At 46.4% G+C, this 22,325-nt stretch overlaps 1 protein-coding gene across 3 annotated transcripts; it reads right to left on the reverse strand.

Moving 5' to 3' along the window:
* Positions 1-11,676: 11,676 nt before the first annotated feature.
* Positions 11,677-21,098, reverse strand: LOC135820736 (uncharacterized). Of its 3 annotated transcripts, none has more exons than XM_065333743.1 (2): positions 21,027-21,098; positions 11,677-14,122 (listed from the first exon to the last, which is right to left on the reverse strand). In XM_065333743.1, exon 2 carries the CDS (start codon positions 14,015-14,017, stop codon positions 12,350-12,352), a length of 1,668 nt encoding a protein of 555 aa, XP_065189815.1. In that variant the 5' UTR covers positions 14,018-14,122; positions 21,027-21,098; the 3' UTR covers positions 11,677-12,349. The 3 variants fall into 3 exon arrangements, with proteins under 3 accessions (XP_065189815.1, XP_065189813.1, XP_065189814.1); XM_065333741.1 differs by lacking the exon at positions 21,027-21,098 and adding an exon at positions 14,425-14,633; XM_065333742.1 differs by lacking the exon at positions 21,027-21,098 and adding an exon at positions 14,554-14,626.
* Between the last annotated feature and the right edge of the window lie 1,227 nt (positions 21,099-22,325).

The following is a 22,325-nucleotide window of genomic DNA, read 5'->3' on the forward strand; positions in this document are numbered from 1 at the left end:
TGATACTACTCGGCACACCAATGTACATGTCAATGTAATTTTTTACTTTTTCAGAGTGGTGCTTTTCAGGCACAATCTTCCTCAGCCTACTCAAGCTCAACTGATGAGGGGTGAATTCCCCGAAACACTGTGTATTGAGCAGGGAGTGGTGCTTTCTTGCAAGTAATTAGTTTGCCAAGTGGAAGGTGCGACGTGCTCCTCGTGTGCTCTGGATGGCAGTGGTGAGTCAGTCAAGTGTCAAGTTCGGCAAGAAGCGTGTGTTCCTAGTTGGAACAATCAACTTTATGACTATTACCGCCGAAGTCGCAACTTCTAAGTTCTTTATGTATTGTTTTAGTAATGAATTCTTTACGTAGTCATGTGGTTTGCTTCACTGTCCGAAGAGTGCTCAATTATAATCACATGTCCTTTGCGTCTCTGTGTATTATCCACATGTCCTTTGCGTCTCTGTGTATTATCCACATGTCCTTTGCGTCTCTGTGTATTATCCACATGTTCTTTGCGTCTCTGTGTATTATCCACATGTCCTTTGCGTCTCTGTGTTTTTCACTGTTTTTATTTGACATTATCTTTCTTTACGGAGTTGTTGTTGCTGTTCATTTTGCTACTCTTTCTTTTTCCCTCCCCTTATTTTTATTTATCGCCGTGGTTGGCAATCACCCACTCTCTTAACATTGGCCGGTGTTTCCACCGAGTCTTGAGATGTTGTAATAAAAAAATAATACGGAGCATCAGCAAATCGAATATTCGAGTGAAATTCGAGAATCGTCACGAAAAGCACTCAATCAGTCGAAACTAGGGCTTTGTTCGACTGAAAAATGCCCGCAAACAGAAAATACTTTTCGAATACTTTTCGAATGCTCCGCGCGTGCTCTAGTACACGGCGCACTACGACTACGAGTACTCATTCTAGTTGCGCATGTAGCTACTAGTTCTTACCCGGGAGTACTACTCGTAGTTGCACATGTCAGTGCACAAGGCACAGTCGAACCGGACTTCTTGTCAATCTTGACGCTTTCCTCTCTCTCGAACTGTGAAAAGTTTTATCAAGTGTGCATTTTGTTTCATTTCAAGTATCCTGGAATCATGGCTTTGTCACCAACTACCAGCTCCGGTATGCCTCCTGCTCCCAGTACTGCAGTAGCCCTGCTGGCGTTGTCTCGGCATCTGCGTCTATGCCTATGGTGAGTTCCCCCCAGGGAGAGGGCAACTCAAAGTGTGCCAAATATTCGAGGGTCGACCTTACCATGGATCTCATTCTGCTGAGGCAGTGTAGGGCCCACCCTCAGCTATTCGTCCGCGGGTCTCCTGATATGCAAGGGATAGCGGAGGAGCTCGGCCGAGATCCGCCTTTTCAAGGGGTCTCCAAGAGAGATCCTATCGCCAATAGCCTGAATCGGATGAAGCATCCGCCGCTTCGCGTCATCCCCAAAGGCAATGAGAAACAACAGCAACTCCGTTCATTGCACATCTCAAACGCCAGTCCTCAACTGCTCAAGCTAAAAAAACTCGATTCGAAAATACTGGACTGCGCTACATGCTGAACCTCTTTTTCATTCGAATTTTCTCTCTGATTTTCTTTTTGCCATTCGAATAATCAAATCGAAAATTCGATTTGCTCATGCTCCGTAATAAAATAAATAAAATAATCATTTAGGGCGGAGCATTGTACACAAGAGAGAGATTGGAAGCTTTGTTACAACTCAGAGTTGTAACAATGCTTCCAATCTCTCTCTCTTGTGTTATGTATTCTTTATGACTGTATTCTTTTTTGTATTCTTTAATAAGGGGGCGGCCTACCCATAAATTTCATATGGCATTCAATTGACCGTAACTTTGGTGTTTCTCAATGGATTTGAGTGAAATTTTGACCACACACTCCTGCCACTATGCTAGCCCTCAGGACATGATTTACAAGTTCTTGCGCATCACTGACAGGCTTTCCGGGCCGGAAAAACTCAAATTTCCGGCATAGTGCCGCGGTGTGCGAGCCACCCAGGAGCCAAACAAATGCATTTACAATTTTTTTCACATTTTCGTGCCCATTCTGTCCGTGCGCGGGACCCAAACCTAAAACAAGTCCAGAAGCAGCCATGGGTGGTGGGGTAGGGCCCCTCAACGTGGCCCTGCAATCTGTCACAACGGAACGAGTGGGCGTTCTCTCACAGACTCCCACAGACCCAAGTCAATTTTTGAATTTTTTTAGGTTTAGCACGTGCTACGAGGTCGTACCTTTGATACAATATCCAGTGCTGGGACGTCCACAGCAAGCCATTTCCACAGTGCTGCACACAAATCCAGGATACCCTCAGAAACCGGCAAAGACTAGCACTCATGTTCCGCTACTGCCTAGTACTGAATCCTACCTGACTTATTGACACGACTGAAACTTGCCAAAGTCACTAAATCAACGTCAACTACAATAATCAAGCCACATATCTGCAACGTCACGAGGGTGCTGGCAAAAGTCCTGCCGCCGTGCAGCCCAATACGTGGCTCAAAAACGTGATATTTTGGACTTGGAGCACAATACTGCACACTTTCGCGTGTTTCCATGATACGACAAGTTGCGCACGGTCTGCTCACATTCAAATACAGTGCTGCCAACAAATGACAGCGCGCCACAAAAAAATCTTTCCTTACAAGGGCACATTTTTCGGCCATAACTCTTGAACGGCTGGTCAGATCGGGACAAGATTTTCAGAGATTATGCAGCTGTTCATGCTCTTTCAACTGATGTAGCACTCGATATGAATTTACAAATTCGATTTTCAGGGATTTTACTACCAGGCTGCCCCCTTAACTGCGAATAAGAGAGTAATAAGAGTAATAATGAATAATCTACCTTCGAACAAGACGAGAAACATGTCAGCAGTATAGGAATAAACGTCTACATGCGAACAAGACAGCAATATGAGTAATATGAAAACTCTAGTTGATTCAAATGCTGGTCACACCTGGCACAGTGGCAGTATGGCGGTAAATACATATCTTACATTGCAGCCTAGAGAGCGTGTGAGGGCAGTTATTCTAGCACATAGCTCTCCTTCTCACCACCACCAGCACACCATCAGTTCGCGCCTTGCGCCTAGTCGATGCATGGCTGGTGGTATCCGACAAAGCAGGCTGGCCCATACTGCCAGGTGTGTGTTTTACCAACAGTTGAATCAAGCATAAGTACTGCTGCATTGGTGTCTTCAACTGCATATCTCATGAATACCCTCTGCCTGCGAAAAAGACGAGAAACTAACTTGTCAGCAGTAAAGGAAACTTCTAGCTGCGAACAAGACAAGCAGACCTCCACCCGTAATCCGAGCATGCATTACAGTCTATGCACAGTTGAGTCACAGTGTACAGTGGATACATTTGTATACTGAGCTTGGTGTACGCCCACACAGTGTCATGTACTGAGCTTGATGAGCTTGATTCTACATTATGCGGCGCCAGACATTACTGCAATGTACGCCCACACGTCCCCCAGCTAGTACAGGGCAGTATAGCTGATATCAAAATGCCAACAAACGTCCTGAAGACGTCGTTGGCAGAGCGACTTATCGTACTTGTAGTGAGTTTTAGGTACACCTTTCCATCTAAGATATTTCTAGTGGATCTCGCTAAGTGTGTATTGTGACACTAGTACTCACTCAGCTGAAGCACACTGTTACAGCCTGTTGGAAAAGAAATTAGAACTTCCTAGTCAAAGAGATAATAAACAGAACTTACTCACTGCAGCTGTTCAGCAGTGCTTCAGTTCTTCCAGTGTCCAAGAACGTCCAGCCTATCCTTCATAAACCTGTACATGCACAGACAGAAACACGAGCAGTTGCTGTTTCCTAACTCTGAGTTTCACGAACTGAATCGATCATTAGACGAAAATTTAACCAGTAATAGAAATGTAATGTACATACAGGTAGCAGCACTTGTATTGCGCAATCTTGTAATACTCAAAATCTCCAATTGAACAACACGTGTGGCCTTTTCCTCCTTCTACTATTGCCTCAAATTTCCACGTTTTCCTTTCCTAAAGAATGGCGTTGTAACTTGACTGTATTATTAGTGGCCTGTACGCTACAATAAACTGAGGCATACATATAGACACAAAATTAGCTGTGCGTCTTCTACAAAAGTCAAAGAAATACAGACAGCAGAGCTAACCTTTCTCAACGCGAAGAATGTAGTTATGGTGGCACGGGTACGTTTACAGCTACTATACTCCCAGCTGTAGCACGTATTGAGAGCTGATGTGCGGGGTAGCGCGGCGCCCACATATCTTCCACTTGAACTCTGAGCTTCATGCGGCGCTAGGCAATCATCAGACACTTGAACTGATACTCGGATCTACCCAGCAGTACGAAGTAGTGGTTGCGACTTCGGCGATAATTTGTAAGAAAGGGTTTGCTCCCCACACCGGAGCTCGCGCTATTCCGCCGACTTTACTTGACACTTGACTGACTCACGACTGCCATCCAGAGCACACGAGAAGTCCATCGAACCTTCGACTCGGCAAACCTGTCTGGTGTTCACGGGGTGTTTGTCGCGCTGGAAACGGAGCGTCTCTGTAAGTTTGTATCCCTGGTGATGTTTGTGCCTGGAGAGCACTATATAAGTGGTGCTCTTCAGGCACAATCTTCCTCAGCCTACTCAAGCTCAACTGATGAGGGGTGAATTCCCCGAAACACTGTGTATTGAGCAGGGAGTGGTGCTTTCTTGCAGGTTTGCCGAGTCGAAGGTTCGATGGACTTCTCGTGTGCTCTGGATGGCAGTCGTGAGTCAGTCAAGTGTCAAGTAAAGTCGGCGGAATAGCGCGAGCTCCGGTGTGGGGAGCAAACCCTTTCTTACCCAGCAGTAGTTGAATCAACCATAAGTACTGCTGCATTGGTGTCTTCAACTGCATATCTCATGAATACCCTCTGCCAGCGAAAAAGACGAGAAACTAACTTGTCAGCAGTAAAGGAAACTTGTAGCTGCGACCAAGACAAGCAAACCTCCACCCGTAGTCCGAGCATGCATTACAGTCTATGCACAGTTGAGTCACAGTGTACAGTGGATACATAATCATTTGTATACTGAGCTTGGTGTACGCCCACACATTGTTATGTACTGAGCTTGATGAGCTTGATTCTACATTATGTGGCGCCAGACATTACTGCAATGTACGCCCACACGTCCCCCAGCTAGTACAGGGCAGTATAGCTGATATCAAAATGCCATCAAACGTCCTGAAGACGTCGTTGGCAGAGCGACTGATCGTACTTGTAGTGAGTTTTAGGTACACCTTTCCATCTAAGATATTTCTAGTGGATCTCGCTAAGTGTGTATTGTGATAATAGTACTCACTTAGCTGAAGCACACTGTTACAGCCAGTTGGAAAAGTTTTGTTTTTTCACGGCTGAGCGTAGCGAAAGAGTGCAAAAAACGTATTTTTCACTCACAAATATTTTCGTGCATTTGCTCTTGTTCTGCGCAACTCCGTTGAACCTGCCATCGTGGTCTTTGTTTTTCCTCGTGGTAGTTGAAGTTTTCAAGTGCTCCAGTTTTTAGTTTCCACTCGCAGCCACACAACACCACAACTCATCTTATTATTTTTTTCAGAGTAGATCTACAGTGTAATAGTCCAGGAGAAAGAAACGACAGTGCCGTGCACCGTCCATAATGAATCGGTCCAGCCTACAAAAGGTCCACATCGCCTGATTGGGCCTGCAAGCTGATCATGGACGGTACCAGTAACCTGACTTTTTTGGAGCTGCTGATCGATCTGCGAAAGGCGGAAACAGCTAAAACGAGCTGAGCGTAATCCGCCACACACAAGCAAGTTTGGTACCAGGCAGAGTCACCGCGTTGACAGCTACACAAATCAGGGCGTTTCGGACGACCAGCAAAGATTGTGGAAGTAAAATTTAGTTGACAAAACAATTGGTCGCTCAGTTCCGACATGTCGAGTCGACACCTGCCTGTACCGCAACCATACTCCTCAAAGGCTTCAGCGAGTCCTTGAGAGTTTTCCGTGGGTGCAGTGATGAGATCGAGAGTCTACGGTGTCGGTGATGAGCTCTGTCGATCACAACATCGTGTCCCAAATGGTGGCGAAGCTCCTGGCAGAGGTGACACCGCAGTCATACTGAAGTAGTTGTCTGATATCGTGGCGAAGGGCAGCAAGGTCATAGCTGTCTGTTGACAACACCAACCGGAGTTCATTGGGACAGCCAGCCAGTTTTCGCACCGCACATGGACCGGAGAGAAAAGATAAGTATCAGTACTTGAGACTGTGGATGTTTTTTCGATAATTTACGACGTACATAATCATGTAGTTGACACGATCGAAAAGGGTGTACATGCCGTCGTATTCAAGGGAGCAAACAAACGCCTAGCCCGTACCACCCTAGGCCCTACACAGGGTGCATGATCAATGTCACCGGACCATCAGAATGTTATGGATGTGCAGAGCGATGTACATGACTGTATCGTGTTTGTAGAGGCAACCATGAACAACAAGAGTAGTTAGTTTGTCAGTCTGAGTACAAAAATCGGGCAACAATGGCATGGAAGTAAATGTTGTCCAAGTCAAACATCGTGCAAAATGCTAGTAGATTTCCGGCCAGGTGTAATCGGGGTGTAACAGATTCCGACGTACGCAGCCAGCGGACACACAAGGGGGGACAATTGGCCGGCAGGACGAGACAAATGTTTGTTTGTTTTTTCACGGGTGGGGCCCAACAGACATGGTTCCGGAAGAAATTCACGCAAAAGTTGACTGCTTGCTGACTTCAAACTTGTGTTCCTGAGGTGCCCATCCACCTCACTCACGTCGGATTATTAGTAGTATTATTCACACATTTCTACCGAATGAGTACGCGGCTGAGCAGTACAGGGAGCCAGCATATGTTCTCTCAGCATAAAAGCAAACAAAGAATAAGGAGTACATGGGCAATGGAAACAGTTCCAAAGTACAGCCTGGGATTGTATGAGTGCAAACAAGTACGACAATAGTCATGGGCTATTGCAGCAAGCGACAACAACACAACAGATAATGGGACAGCAACCGCAGGGGGGCATGCGATGTTGACCAGGGGTGGGAAGCAGTACTGTCCAGGTTTCCTTCGTTCAGAGAGTAAGACTAGGGTTCCCGAACACGCTCAATATAAGTGTACGTTCCAGACGGAACGATAACTAAAGCGGCAGGTAGCGCGTAGTCCTCACTCGGTCGCTGCAGTCTGCAATGTGCGAGGTGAGGTAACATGATGGCACACTGCACAACTCCACTGTTGTAACGCCAAACCAATTCGCAAAAGTTAAGCCACCACTTTGATTGTGTAAGGTGTGCGAGACACCCCAGTCAGCTGCCAGGCCAAGTCAACTGGTTAAAGCTTTACGTATCTTGATCTCGCTTGTGCATGCCGTCCTTATGTTTTCGGTGTTGAATCTTAATGAAGTATTTATATATGTTTTCCTCTTGCTGTCCTTTCAGTACCAAGCCAGTACCTAGGCCGTGGAACAGACACCGGATCACCCACGACTGGATATGATGCAAGCGATTGGGAACGGCCTTGTGTGGTGTATAAATGGGTAACCCAGCTTACCATTATTTAGTGTGTATGTGAGTGATGACCCAGTGAGTAAGAAGCCCGATGGGCAGTGATGACACATGATTGCGTAGGGCTTGATGCCATAATCACGGAGAAGCCCAATGGGCAGTGAGGACACAAGATTGTGTATGGCTTGATGCCATGATGAGGGGAAGCCCGATGGGCCGTGATGACACATGATTGTGTATGGCTAGATGCCATGATGAGGGGGAGGGAGGAGCCCGATGGGCAGTGATGAGTATGGCTTGGTGCCATGATGAGGGAGAAGCCCGATGGGCAGTGATGACACATGGTTGTGTATGGCTTGATGCCATGATGAGGGAGAAGCCCGATGGGCAATGATGATGGTTGTGTATGGCTTGATGCCATGATGAGAGAGAAGCCCGATGGGCAGTGATGACACATGATGGTGTATGACTTGATGAACGATCATGTGGTTATGAATGATTACAGACATGTTGAAACCGAGAGAGAGAGAGTGAGAGTTACATAGAGGTATGTGGGTTTTTTATGTCTCGGTACCGGCTTTTCACCCCGTTTTTTGTCGGGGCACGCGGAGGAGTGTACGTGCACGGGCAGTATGTGTGTGTGTACAGTACGTGTGGGTACAGTGAGTGTGTGTGTGTACAGTGAATGTGCGTAAGGGTGGATGTGTGTGCAGTAAGTGTGTGAGGGGCGGACGTGTGCACTCGATACAGGATTCCTTCTCTTGCAGGAACTGAACGGACGTCCAGCCCAATCACGGAAGTACAGCACCTCACATTGAATTTACTGGCAGTACTACTCCATGATGTAGCACTCGCAACCTAGCAGGGGAACTTTCGGGCATTTCGCAGAGATATTGTCTGCTCGGAGTGCACTGCTGATCATGTTATCCTGGCTGATGTGTGCTCGCCCGGTTGCCGCCGGACCCAACCTGGCCTACTAGTGATCATCCCAGGGCAAGTCTGGCCGGGTCTCCATAATGTTCATAGTACACTTGGCCACAGATGGTGGTCACAGTGCCCAAGACTTTTGGCACACTGGCGCCATGCGCCACACTGCTCGTTTTCCTTGTCCAAATCTATGTGTGCTGCTCTCCTATCGGCCTCACTATCCTTTACATCGTGAGTGTGATTGCTCTGGTAGACCACTACCCCATGTACTGAACAGTCGCTTTGTGAGTGAAAAGTTTTGTTTTTTCACGGCTGAGCGTAGCGAAAGAGTGCAAAAAACGTATTTTTCACTCACAAATATTTTCGTGCATTTGCTCTTGTTCTGCGCAACTCCGTTGAACCTGCCATCGTGGTCTTTGTTTTTCCTCGTGGTAGTTGAAGTTGCCCGCCCACCCACCCTGGTTTTCATGGGAGTCGTCCGCGGTGCTTCTTGACAATCTATGCCTATGTGTGTGGCTTATGATTATGACATACACCGGTTATTACATACCATTTCTTGCTATCTCTATTCTTGGGTCTGACTGGCAGCGGGGCAGGAATTAATGAAATAGAAAGGTTTTTTGGCCGAAAGGCGTGTTTTTCCTCTAGCCCGGTTGAGCGGTCGCGGCTAGGAATGTAGGGAGTCATTGTTTTTCAGGCGCTCCCCTGCTGCCCAGTCACCCATGCTCACCACTGGCCATGCTGTTTCACTTGATTTCACGGCATTTTCTCCCGCTTGCTGGCGGTTCTTTGATGGATTTAGATGTTTTTCGGCTATTTATCTATTATTTGGCTGCGAGTGTGGTTTTTTGCTTCTACTCATTTCTAGAAAACCACCACGGTGGTGAGTGTGATTGCTCTGGTAGACCACGTGAGTGTGATTGCTCTGGTAGACCACTACCCCATGTACTGAACAGTCGCTTTGTGAGTGAAAAGAAATTAGAACTTCCTAGTCAAAGAGATAACAAACAGAACTTACTCACTGCAGCTGTTCAGCAGTCCTTCAGTTCTTCCAGTGTCCAAGAACGTCCAGCCTATCCTTCATAAACCTGTACATGCACAGACAGAGGCACGAGCAGTTGCTGTTTCGTAACTCTGAGTTTCACGAACTGAATCGATCATCAGACGAAAATTTAACCAGTAATAGAAATTTAATGTACATACAGGTAGCGGCACTTGTCTTCCGCAATCTTGGAATACTCAAAATCTCCAATTGAACAACACGTGTGGCCTTTTTCTCCTTCTAGTATTGCCTCAAATTTCCACGGTTTCCTTTCCTAAAGAATAGCGTTGTAACTTGACTGTACTATTAGTGGCCTGTACGCTACAATACGCTGTTACATACATATAGACACAAAATCACCTGTGCGTCTTCTACAAAAGTCAAATAAATACATACAGCAGAGCTAACCTTTCTCAACGCGAAGAATGTAGTTATGGTGTCACGGGTACGTTTACAGCTACTATACTCCCAGCTGTAGCACGTATTGAGAGCTGATGTGCGGGGGGCCGGGGGAGGGGGGGGGGGGAGCGCGGCGCCCACATATCTTCAACTTGAACTCTGAGCTTCATGCGGCGCTAGGCAATCATCAGACACTTGAACTGATACTCGGATCTACCCAGCAGTATGCTTATGATAGCACCCGCTACGACTGGTACGACCATGGTCGTACCACTTTTCGAAAAGCGTGGTCCGCCCGAAACGTGCAAAACCGTAATAAAAAAAATCAGGATCCATTGACGCATAAGCACCCTTCCAAAACCCCTCCTACGCCCCTGTTATCAACACATAGCCTTAGGGCCATACTAGTAAGCATAAACAAAGTCAGGGCTAAATCTGGTGACGTAAATTTTGGGGAAAAAGCTGGCTCAGGCCAACGTCACCGGATTTATCATTATTATTATTTGTAGTCAAGTGGTTTGCTTCATTGTCCGAAGAGTGCTCAATACCCATGTAGGGCAGAGCCTTGTACCCAAGAGAGAGATTGGAAGCTTTGTTACAACTCTATGTTTCACGTATTACTAAGATCATCAGGCAGGGGGGTTCCCTGATGATCGTAGTAATACTTGAAACTCAGAGTTGTAACAAAGCATCCAATCTCTCTCTTGTGTATTATTATTAAATTTTGTATTTGTCCGTTGGGACCATCTTGTACCAACGCGTATAGCCGATTGGTTTCTAGTCTTGTGTGCAAATCATGAGGTTTCATAACAAAACCTGCACTGGTAACAGGGAGTGTGTTTAGTGCGGCGTTGAACTGGTTACAGTGTACTCATTTGCTCGGTGTGAGCTGGCAATGCACTTCCATGTCCATGATCTAGTCCATGTAGCGAGTTTTAAGTACACGGTTACATGATGATGTTAGTTTGACAGCATGAAACAAGGTGGAGGACACTGTGTTCGCAAACAGTGACCTTACTAGAGCTACAACCATCCAGGGTTGGTAGAGCCCCGGTCCGTTGGGACCATCTGAACCATAATTATGCGTGTTGAACCCGGTTCTATAATACTACACTGCTGGCAACTGAAATCCGACCCCTGAGCGGTGCGCTCACATCGCAAAGACCCAACACGGGATGGTGAAACTAGGAAACAGAATAATAATCTGATATCGATACTAGTAATGTGCATCCACCGCTCAGGTGGTCGGATTTCAGTTGCCAGCGTGACTGTAGCATTAAGTAAGTAAATTATCGTATCCGTTCCCGAAGGGAACTCACGACGGCGGCTAACACCCAATAAACCCTAGCGGCAGATGCAGCGCCTTACGGTGGGGGTGAGTGGGCAAGTCTCACAACCACTGGCACAAGTGCCGAAAACGACCCCATTAGCTGCATCCATGTACCCCTTGTGCCTGGCCACAAGTTCCCAGTTGACTGTGGGTAGCAGCACGGCTGGAAAAACCGCTCCCAGGCAGGACTTGAACCAGGTACCTCTCGTATCTCAATCATGGTCTTTGACCAACCCACTGTGCCTGCCTGGTTGCATTGGGTTATAGAATACCACTACTACATGGTCTACCTTTGGGAAAGGGTTACATGTGACATGTCCAAAGTGATAACGAGTTGAGCAAGACGCACACAGGCTAGTACGGGTGGATCCGATTATATGTCCAGTGCAAGAATAGTAACTTTCATTTTTCACTCACAAAGCAACTGTTCAGTACATGGGGTAGTGGTCTACCAGAGCAATCACACTCACCACCGTAGTGGTTTTCAGAAATGAGAAGAAGCAAAAAACTACACTCGCAGCCACATACAATGTAATAGATAAATAGCCGAAAAACATCTAAATCCATCAAAGAACAGCCAGCAAGCGGGAGAAAAGGCCGTTAAATCAAGTGGAACAGCATGGCCAGTGGTGAGCATGGGTGACTGGGCAGCAGGGGAGCGCCTGAAAAACAATGACTCCCTACATTCCTAGCCGCGACCGCTCAACCGGGCTAGAGGAAAAACACGCCTTTCGGCCAAAAAACCTTTCTATTTCAATAATTCCTGCCCCGCTGCCAGTCGGACCCAAGAATAGAGACAGCAAGAAATGGTATGTAATGTCCAGTGTATGTCATAATCATAAGCCACACACATTGGCATAGAATATCAAGAAGAACAGCGGAAGACCCCCATGAAACCAGGGTGGGCGGGCACCTTTAACTACCAAGAGGAAAAACAAAGACCACGATGGCAGGTTCAATGGAGTTGCTCAGAACAAGAGAAAACGCCGTGAAAAAAACAAAAACGTTCACAGGCTCAGCTCTGTCGTTACATCAAGAGGATAGAACAGTAGCAATACAAGAAGTAGCAATGATACCGTATGTCCACTACACTGCATAATTTTTATTTCTATAGGAATGATTAGAAAGGACACCAGCTATTGACACCAGGAATGTAGCCATGGTTGGTCATGACCTGAACAAACTGGCTCACATCGCTTCCAAAGTAGGCAACAATGACTTGGTGGTGGGTGATGGCATCATCATTGGTACTATCACCTGGCAAGTGAGCCTCTAGTGGCTTCCGAAGAAAGCAGTGCGGGTATTGGAGTAGCTTGGGGAAGAAGCTGGAGAAGAATGCCACATTCACAACGAACACTCCCGAGTCATACTCTCCATCGTTGAACCTATCCATTGCTGCACCAACGTAGACTGCCAGTTCGTCATGGTCGTCAAATCGGGGTCCGGAGAAGTTTCCCCAAACTGTTCCTCTCCATGGTTTACTGTATCCATGGGACATGTGCGTTGTTGCTGCATCGATGACACACTCCTCGTCGCTTGTCTCCGCTGGGCACACGGACACATCAAAACCAGGCCTAACCAATCGCCTGGCAATACCAGCCAGTTGTCCTGGTGTGATGGATATTGGAATCAGTGCTGGTAGTGGTGGTAGTGGTGGTAGCGCGTCGTCTGGTGAACGAACAGCCAGTTGTCCTGGTGTGATGGATATTGGAATCAGTGCTGGTAGTGGTGGTAGTGGTGGTAGCGCGTCGTCTGGTGAACGAACAGCAATGTCACCGTTTACATGCCGTTCACACTGTTGGCCGTGTTGCTGGTCATTGACCATGCCGTGGCCATTGTTACCACTGGTACTCATCACATGTCTGCTTGGGTGATTGCGATGTCTGCTTGGGTGATTGCGATGTCGGCTTGGGTGATTGCGGCGCTTTGCTTGACCTGCGTGTGTCGTCCGACTGTTGGTCTCGAACATTGGTTGCTCATCGGCGTCGTCATCAGTGTATCTGTAGGCACCATTGTAATCGACGTCACCATGCGCCTCACAGTCGATATCATGTTGCTGGGCTTGAGAGTAACCAACGGATCTGCGCTCATGTTCCCAAACTGGCTGCCTGCTCTTGTTACTGCTAGCCACCTGGGACAAAGCAGAGGAAGGTAGGCTCTCCTGCATTTCAAAGTCATCACCATGGAGATGATGCTTTGGCATGGTGTCCGCATTGCTGGTGCCGTTGCAGAGTATAGATTTGCCCTTGGCCAGGATCTCCTTTGCTGTCAATTGATGTATGTTCTCTGGTGGTGTTGATTCCAGAATTGCTTTCCAGAGCTGAAACACCTTCACTGCATTGTCTTCCAAAGAAATATTGTTGAACACTCGGAAATGCGACAAAGCCGTCGGAACTAACATGTTGGGGTCTTGACTGCGGATCATTCGTGCTATCTTGTACCCGCGAATATACTCATAGGCGTTGCTTCGTGACAGGCCAACCTCAGTTTTCGTCCACGCGTGAAAACAGCTAGTGCTTAGAAGATGCTCGTCGTATAGAATGGAATGGAGGGCTTGTCCGACGGCATAGTACGAACAATGTCTATTCTGCTTGATGATGCCTTTCCAGTGCAACAGCCTATCACCGACAGTCTGCGCCGTTAGTGCCGGAGCTACTCCTCCTTCACTGCTTGCTGGCAATTGCGCCTCCAGTGATGGTGGTGAATCGCAATTGACCATCACGTCCATCACCACTTCACAAGGCGAGGTCGCCCCGTGATTCTGCACAACCTTTGCTGCGGTCGACATTCTCGCTTCAGACTCTCACCTTCGTTCTTTCCTGAAGTTCTGCTTGGAAAGTTGGATGTCGTTGAGGTGCCGGTTGAGTTTCCGTCAGGCTTTTGATCAATGCACCTGTAAACAAGACAAATATACCAGTATTAAGTCAAGAAAAGAGTACTATGTGAAAACCTCTAGCTGCGAACAAGACAATAAGCCTGTATTCAATGTAGAAAGTATTCTTGCCCATGAACAAGACCCGAAACTTGTATGCCAGCGATGAAATAGGAAAATTGATTGGATGTCGTTGAGATCCCGCTTGCGTTTCCGTCAGGTTTTTAATCAATGCACCTGTGCGTTTCGGTGTTACTGTGACAAGAAAGGAAATGACACTGATAGCACTGCAGTAGCTGATAAGCTGTAAAATCCAATCTTACCGATGTGTTTTGAGTTTCTTCTCGGAAGCGATCCCCTGGCACCTCCGATACGATCGATTCGATCCCGAGCAGCTTGTCTACCACTGGTAGTTATTTATTTATTGCTCTAGACGCGGCTACTTCACAAACCTTCTTATCTTCTTCTTCAATCTAGCCGAGATGAGCGCACCGTACAGCTCCACAAGAAAACAAGGTCCAACTGAAAGAACATTAGGCTTGACTGTGGTTTATGTACAGCTGCTGAAATACAGGCGAGCTTGTCCCATTGGTCACAGCCACGCTCGACACAGGGTGTATTCCGCTTTGAAACAATCATGATGTCCAGTGGTCGCGGGGGAGTTAGACCCACTTACATGTACGTTCTCTGCTGGATTGTGCACTTCAGTATACGATGTAAATAAAATATTATTATGTAATGTCGATTACAAAATCGTCATGTGTGCTTGTGGGCTTCTTCATTGCCGCTATGGGGCTGTTAAGTGATGACGTCACAGTACCTTCGATACGCATAGCAACGATCCCACTGGGGACAAACAAAAGTAGCGTCGTCTCCACCGAACCAGTTGTCAGTGGCAACATTATAGGAATCGTGTACATTTCTTCGTTTCTTCTTTGCTGTTTTCAGTGAGTGTTTGGTTTTCTCTTTGTCCTTGATCTCGACGGTGTTGTCGTGCTCATTACCTTACTGAGGCGTCTCTTATGACTGTAGCCAGTGTCACGGAGGATTTTATTGGCGTGACGAGGTAGAACGCCGAGATCGAGCGTGAGAAACGCTCTGCATTAGTAGCTCCTGTAGAATGTCTTCTGGGATGGCGTATCCATGGTCAACAAAGCCAAGGTGCAAGACAGCATAAGAGATCGTGTAAAGGATGTGAGCTCCAAAAGGTAAGCTCCTGAACAAGTGGAAAGATATGTGTATTTACAAACTCTCTCTTCATCCATCGATTGCCGCTATGCATTGCATTTTGTCTTCACAGATAATCTGGACAAATAAATTGTAACTGGAGAGTGCAATCGTGCTTGGGACCCATCCCAATGTCATCACATGGCTGTGGTGACTAGTGTATACCTGTACCTGGGAGAGTTTTTCCTCAACTGAGACGGAGTGTAGGTGGATGGATATGAGAAATGCGAAGATGTGGAGTAAGTTGTGTCGAAGAAATGTGTAATAAAATATAATTTACTTTACACTCAAACATACACTGTACATGTATGTACATGTACCATCATGATAATGATTCCATCTTCATATCTCCCCAACAGGTACGCCATACGCACCAAATACATGGTGTGTGTGCACACGCGCGCTTGCGGGCGCGTACATGCACACACTCTCATGCGTGGCAGAGTTGGCCGGATGAACAGACCACGCATTTGCACGAGGTGTCCGTTATGTCATTGGAATGCTGTACTTTATGACTTTATTCCAAAATAGTATGTCTTGCCCCTGCCAAATGGAGTTTGTGTCTATGCTCAGCGGGTATCGGGCCACGACGCCACACTGCAGTCAGCCCTGGAATTAAAATAGCACTTCATGGATTATTTTAACTACTTTCCTTTGCGTTTACATGTAGTAGTTTGTTGAGCCCGTGGTTTTATTTCTGTGTTCTGTTATGATTGGCCTCTGGAAATAATCGGAGTGGATGTCATTTTTGTCATATGTGTGTGCCTTGTGCAACAGGTTCAAGGCTAGATGCACTTCACATTCGGCGTGCGATCTCGGCGTCTGGGACCTGATAACGTCTTGGTTGGATGGGTAATCGAGGATGATACTACTCGGCACACCAATGTACATGTCAATGTAATTTTTTACTTTTTCAGAGTGGTGCTTTTCAGGCACAATCTTCCTCAGCCTACTCAAGCTCAACTGATGAGGGGTGAATTCCCCGAAACACTGTGTATTGAGCAGGGAGTGGTGCTTTCTTGCAGGTTTGCCAAGTGGAAGGTGCGACGTGCTCCTCGTGTGCTCTGGATGGCAGTCGTGAGTCAGTCAAGTGTCAAGTTCGGCAAGAAGCGTGTGTTCCTAGTTGGAACAATCAACTTCATGACTATTACCGCCGAAGTCGCAACTTCTAAGTTCTTTATGTATTGTTTTAGTAATGAATTCTTTACGTAGTCATGTGGTTTGCTTCACTGTCCGAAGAGTGCTCAATAATAATCACATGTCCTTTGCGTCTCTGTGTATTATCCACATGTCCTTTGCGTCTCTGTGTATTATCCACATGTCCTTTGCGTCTCTGTGTATTATCCACATGTTCTTTGCGTCTCTGTGTATTATCCACATGTCCTTTGCGTCTCTGTGTTTTTCACTGTTTTTATTTGACATTATCTTTCTTTACGGAGTTGTTGTTGCTGTTCATTTTGCTACTCTTTCTTTTTCCCTCCCCTTATTTTTATTGATCGCCGTGGTTGGCAATCACCCACTCTCTTAACATTGGCCGGTGTTTCCACCGAGTCTTGAGATGTTGTAATAAATAAATAATACGGAGCATCAGCAAATCGAATATTCGAGTGAAATTCGAGAATCGTCACGAAAAGCACTCAATCAGTCGAAACTAGGGCTTTGTTCGACTGAAAAATGCCCGCAAACAGAAAATACTTTTCGAATACTTTTCGAATGCTCCGCGCGTGCTCTAGTACACGGCGCACTACGACTACGAGTACTCATTCTAGTTGCGCATGTAGCTACTAGTTCTTACCAGGGAGTACTACTCGTAGTTGCACATGTCAGTGCACAAGGCACAGTCGAACCGGACTTCTTGTCAATCTTGACGCTTTCCTCTCTCTCGAACTGTGAAAAGTTTTATCAAGTGTGCATTTTGTTTCATTTCAAGTATCCTGGAATCATGGCTTTGTCACCAACTACCAGCTCCGGAATGCCTCCTGCTCCCAGTTGTGCAGTAGCCCTGCTGGCGTTGTCTCGGCATCTGCGTCTATGGTGAGTTCCCCCCAGGGAGAGGGCAACTCAAAGTGTGCCAAATATTCGAGGGTCGACCTTACCATGGATCTCATTCTGCTGAGGCAGTGTAGGGCCCACCCTCAGCTATTCGTCCGCGGGTCTCCTGATATGCAAGGGATAGCGGAGGAGCTCGGCCGAGATCCGCCTTTTCAAGGGGTCTCCAAGAGAGATCCTATCGCCAATAGCCTGAATCGGATGAAGCATCCGCCGCTTCGCGTCATCCCCAAAGGCAATGAGAAACAACAGCAACTCCGTTCATTGCACATCTCAAACGCCAGTCCTCAACTGCTCAAGCTAAAAAAACTCGATTCGAAAATACTGGACTGCGCTACATGCTGAACCTCTTTTTCATTCGAATTTTCTCTCTGATTTTCTTTTTGCCATTCGAATAATCAAATCGAAAATTCGATTTGCTCATGCTCCGTAATAAAATAAACGAGAGAGCTTGAAAGCTCAGGGCCCTGCGCTATGCTTTGTTGCCTAGCTCCTCGTGCATGTTGTTAGAACTGATGGAAATGCTTTTTCCTTTGATTAGCTACATCATTGTATTGCAAAAACGTTTCAATGAGATACTGAAGTAACGTCTTCTGCATAGCTATGGGACCGGCGCTGACTCTGCCGATCACGGGCGTTCTGGAGTCAACGAGATGTCTGTTCTGACGTTTCCTGGGACCGGCGCTGACTCTGCCGATCACGGGCGTTTATCTTCTTCTTATTATTATACTGAGGGCAACTAACATCCATTCTGATTGCATTTACTCGTCTCCCTACTTCGTATTTCTTTCCAGAAAATCTCCCCATACAGCAGGGAGTCGTTTACATAATATGACTCCCTGCTATACATCTACATGACTGTATAAACGTTATAATTATTATGCTATCCGCCTACATGCGATTCCCGGGCTGGTCGACAGGCGGCCCAGCCAGCCTGCTAGTGGGATCTCGGCCTCGCACACAAATCCACACAAAATGTTACTGCACTGAATGCATTCCCCCGATACACTTCGCATATATACTCATTCTCTTGATGGTACCGTACTCTTGATGGTACGGGACAGGTACGGGATAGCGCCAGGCATGTCGATAGCACAAACAAACAAATACTTTGAAGTATATTGTGGCCAGCTGTCTTTGCTGGTACGGTACAGTACGGGACAGATACGGGATAGCGCCAGGCGTGACACAAACAAACAAACAAACAAACAAACACCAAATTAAAGCTGTGTGGACCCTGGCTAGCGCCAGACGTTACTGAAGTAACGTCTTCTGCATAGCTACGGGAATTAAAGCTGTGTGGACCCTGGCTATTCCCTTCATGGTACCGTACTCTTGATGGTACGGGACAGGTACGGGATAGCGCCAGACATGTCGATCGCACAAACAAACAAAAATATTGTGGCCAGCTGTCTTTGCTGGTACCGTACAGTACGGGACAGATACGGGATAGCGCCAGGCGTGACACAAACAAACAAACACACAAACAAACACCAAATTAAAGCTGTGTGGACCCTGGCTAGCGCCAGACGTTACTGAAGTAACGTCTTCTGCATAGCTACGGGAATAAAATAATCATTTAGGGCGGAGCATTGTACACAAGAGAGAGATTGGAAGCTTTGTTACAACTCAGAGTTGTAACAATGCTTCCAATCTCTCTCTCTTGTGTTATGTATTCTTTATGACTGTATTCTTTTTTGTATTCTTTAATAAGGGGGCGGCCTACCCATAAATTTCATATGGCATTCAATTGACCGTAACTTTGGTGTTTCTCAATGGATTTGAGTGAAATTTTGACCACACACTCCTGCCACTATGCTAGCCCTCAGGACATGATTTACAAGTTCTTGCGCATCACTGACAGGCTTTCCGGGCCGGAAAAACTCAAATTTCCGGCATAGTGCCGCGGTGTGCGAGCCACCCAGGAGCCAAACAAATGCATTTACAAATTTTTTCACATTTTCGTGCCCATTCTGTCCGTGCGCGGGACCCAAACCTAAAACAAGTCCAGAAGCAGCGATGGGTAGTGGGGTAGGGCCCCTCAACGTGGCCCTGCAATCTGTCACAACGGAACGAGTGGGCGTTCTCTCACAGACTCCCACAGACCCAAGTCAATTTTTGAATTTTTTTAGGTTTAGCACGTGCTACGAGGTCGTACCTTTGATACAATATCCAGTGCTGGGACGTCCACAGCAAGCCATTTCCACAGCGCTGCACACAAATCCAGGATACCCTCAGAAACCGGCAAAGACTAACACTCATGTTCCGCTACTGCCTAGTACTGAATCCTACCTGACTTATTGACACGACTGAAACTTGCCAAAGTCACTAAATCAACGTCAACTACAATAATCAAGCCACATATCTGCAACGTCACGAGGGTGCTGGCAAAAGTCCTGCCGCCGTGCAGCCCAATACGTGGCTCAAAAACGTGATATTTTGGACTTGGAGCACAATACTGCACACTTTCGCGTGTTTCCATGATACGACAAGTTGCGCACGGTCTGCTCACATTCAAATACAGTGCTGCCAACAAATGACAGCGCGCAACAAAAAAATCTTTCCTTACAAGGGCACATTTTTCGGCCATAACTCTTGAACGGCTGGTCAGATCGGGACAAGATTTTCAGAGATTATGCAGCTGTTCATGCTCTTTCAACTGATGTAGCACTCGATATGAATTTACAAATTCGATTTTCAGGGATTTTACGACCAGGCTGCCCCCTTAACTGCGAATAAGAGAGTAATAAGAGTAATAATGAATAATCTACCTTCGAACAAGACGAGAAACCTGTCAGCAGTATAGGAATAAACGTCTACATGCGAACAAGACAGCAATATGAGTAATATGAAAACTCTAGTTGATTCAAATGCTAGTCACACCTGGCACAGTGGCAGTATGGCGGTAAATACATATCTTACATTGCAGCCTAGAGAGCGTGTGAGGGCAGTTATTCTAGCACATAGCTCTCCTTCTCACCACCACCAGCACACCATCAGTTCGCGCCTTGCGCCTAGTCGATGCATGGCTGGTGGTATCCGACAAAGCAGGCTGGCCCATACTGCCAGGTGTGTGTTTTACCAACAGTTGAATCAAGCATAAGTACTGCTGCATTGGTGTCTTCAACTGCATATCTCATGAATACCCTCTGCCTGCGAAAAAGACGAGAAACTAACTTGTCAGCAGTAAAGGAAACTTCTAGCTGCGAACAAGACAAGCAGACCTCCACCCGTAATCCGAGCATGCATTACAGTCTATGCACAGTTGAGTCACAGTGTACAGTGGATACATTTGTATACTGAGCTTGGTGTACGCCCACACAGTGTCATGTACTGAGCTTGATGAGCTTGATTCTACATTATGCGGCGCCAGACATTACTGCAATGTACGCCCACACGTCCCCCAGCTAGTACAGGGCAGTATAGCTGATATCAAAATGCCAACAAACGTCCTGAAGACGTCGTTGGCAGAGCGACTTATCGTACTTGTAGTGAGTTTTAGGTACACCTTTCCATCTAAGATATTTCTAGTGGATCTCGCTAAGTGTGTATTGTGACACTAGTACTCACTCAGCTGAAGCACACTGTTACAGCCTGTTGGAAAAGAAATTAGAACTTCCTAGTCAAAGAGATAAGAAACAGAACTTACTCACTGCAGCTGTTCAGCAGTGCTTCAGTTCTTCCAGTGTCCAAGAACGTCCAGCCTATCCTTCATAAACCTGTACATGCACAGACAGAAACACGAGCAGTTGCTGTTTCCTAACTCTGAGTTTCACGAACTGAATCGATCATTAGACGAAAATTTAACCAGTAATAGAAATTTAATGTACATACAGGTAGCGGCACTTGTCTTCCGCAATCTTGGAATACTCAAAATCTCCAATTGAACAACACGTGTGGCCTTTTCCTCCTTCTACTATTGCCTCAAATTTCCACGGTTTCCTTTCCTAAAGAATGGCGTTGTAACTTGACTGTATTATTAGTGGCCTGTACGCTACAATAAACTGTGACATACATATAGACACAAAATTACCTGTGCGTGTTCTACAAAAGTCAAAGAAATACAGACAGCAGAGCTAACCTTTCTCAACGCGAAGAATGTAGTTATGGTGCCACGGGTACGTTTACAGCTACTATACTCCCAGCTGTAGCACGTATTGAGAGCTGATGTGCGGGGTAGCGCGGCGCCCACATATCTTCCACTTGAACTCTGAGCTTCATGCGGCGCTAGGCAATCATCAGACACTTGAACTGATACTCGGATCTACCCAGCAGTAATTGCCAGTATGCTTATGATAGCACCCGCTACGACTGGTACGACCATGGCCGTACCATTTTTCGAAAAGCGCGGTCCACCCGAAACGTGCAAAACCGTAATAAAAAAATCAGGATCCATCGATGCATAAGCACCCTTCCAAAACCCCTCCCACGCCCCTGTTATCAAGATATAGCCTTAGGGCCATACTAGTAAGCATAAACAAATTCAGCGCTAAATCTGGTGACGTAATTTTTGGGGAGAAAGCTGGCTCAGGCCAACGTCACCGGATTTATCATTGTTATTATTTGTAGTCAAGTGGTTTGCTTCACTGTCCGAAGACTGCTCAATGCCCATGTAGGGCAGAGCCTTGTACACAAGAACAAGAGAGAGAGATTGAAAGCTTTGTTATAACTCTGAGTTTCACGTATTACTACGATCAATAAAAAAAGGCCTCGACCAAATATGGTTGCGCATATTTCCGCATATATGGCATATTGAGGGACAAAGGTAATATTGGAATAAAGCCAGCATATAATTCAAATATTCTAAAGAAAATGAGGCCAAAACAATCATATTATGGACAAAATGCGTTCAGAAATACCTTTTATGGATGAATTTGGAATGGTTGAGGCGTTTGCTACATTTCCCCATGGATGAACACTATCTACTACGGTTGCTGGGGACACACCC

Source organism: Sycon ciliatum, chromosome 7 (assembly GCF_964019385.1).
Source record: "Sycon ciliatum chromosome 7, ocSycCili1.1, whole genome shotgun sequence".
Lineage (NCBI taxonomy): Eukaryota > Metazoa > Porifera > Calcarea > Leucosolenida > Sycettidae > Sycon > Sycon ciliatum.

What these genes read in the sequence shown, in the direction of transcription:
- LOC135820736 (XM_065333743.1), bottom strand. Translation starts at nt 14,017, where the DNA reads ATGTCGACCGCAGCAAAGGTTGTGCAGAATCACGGGGCGACCTCGCCT.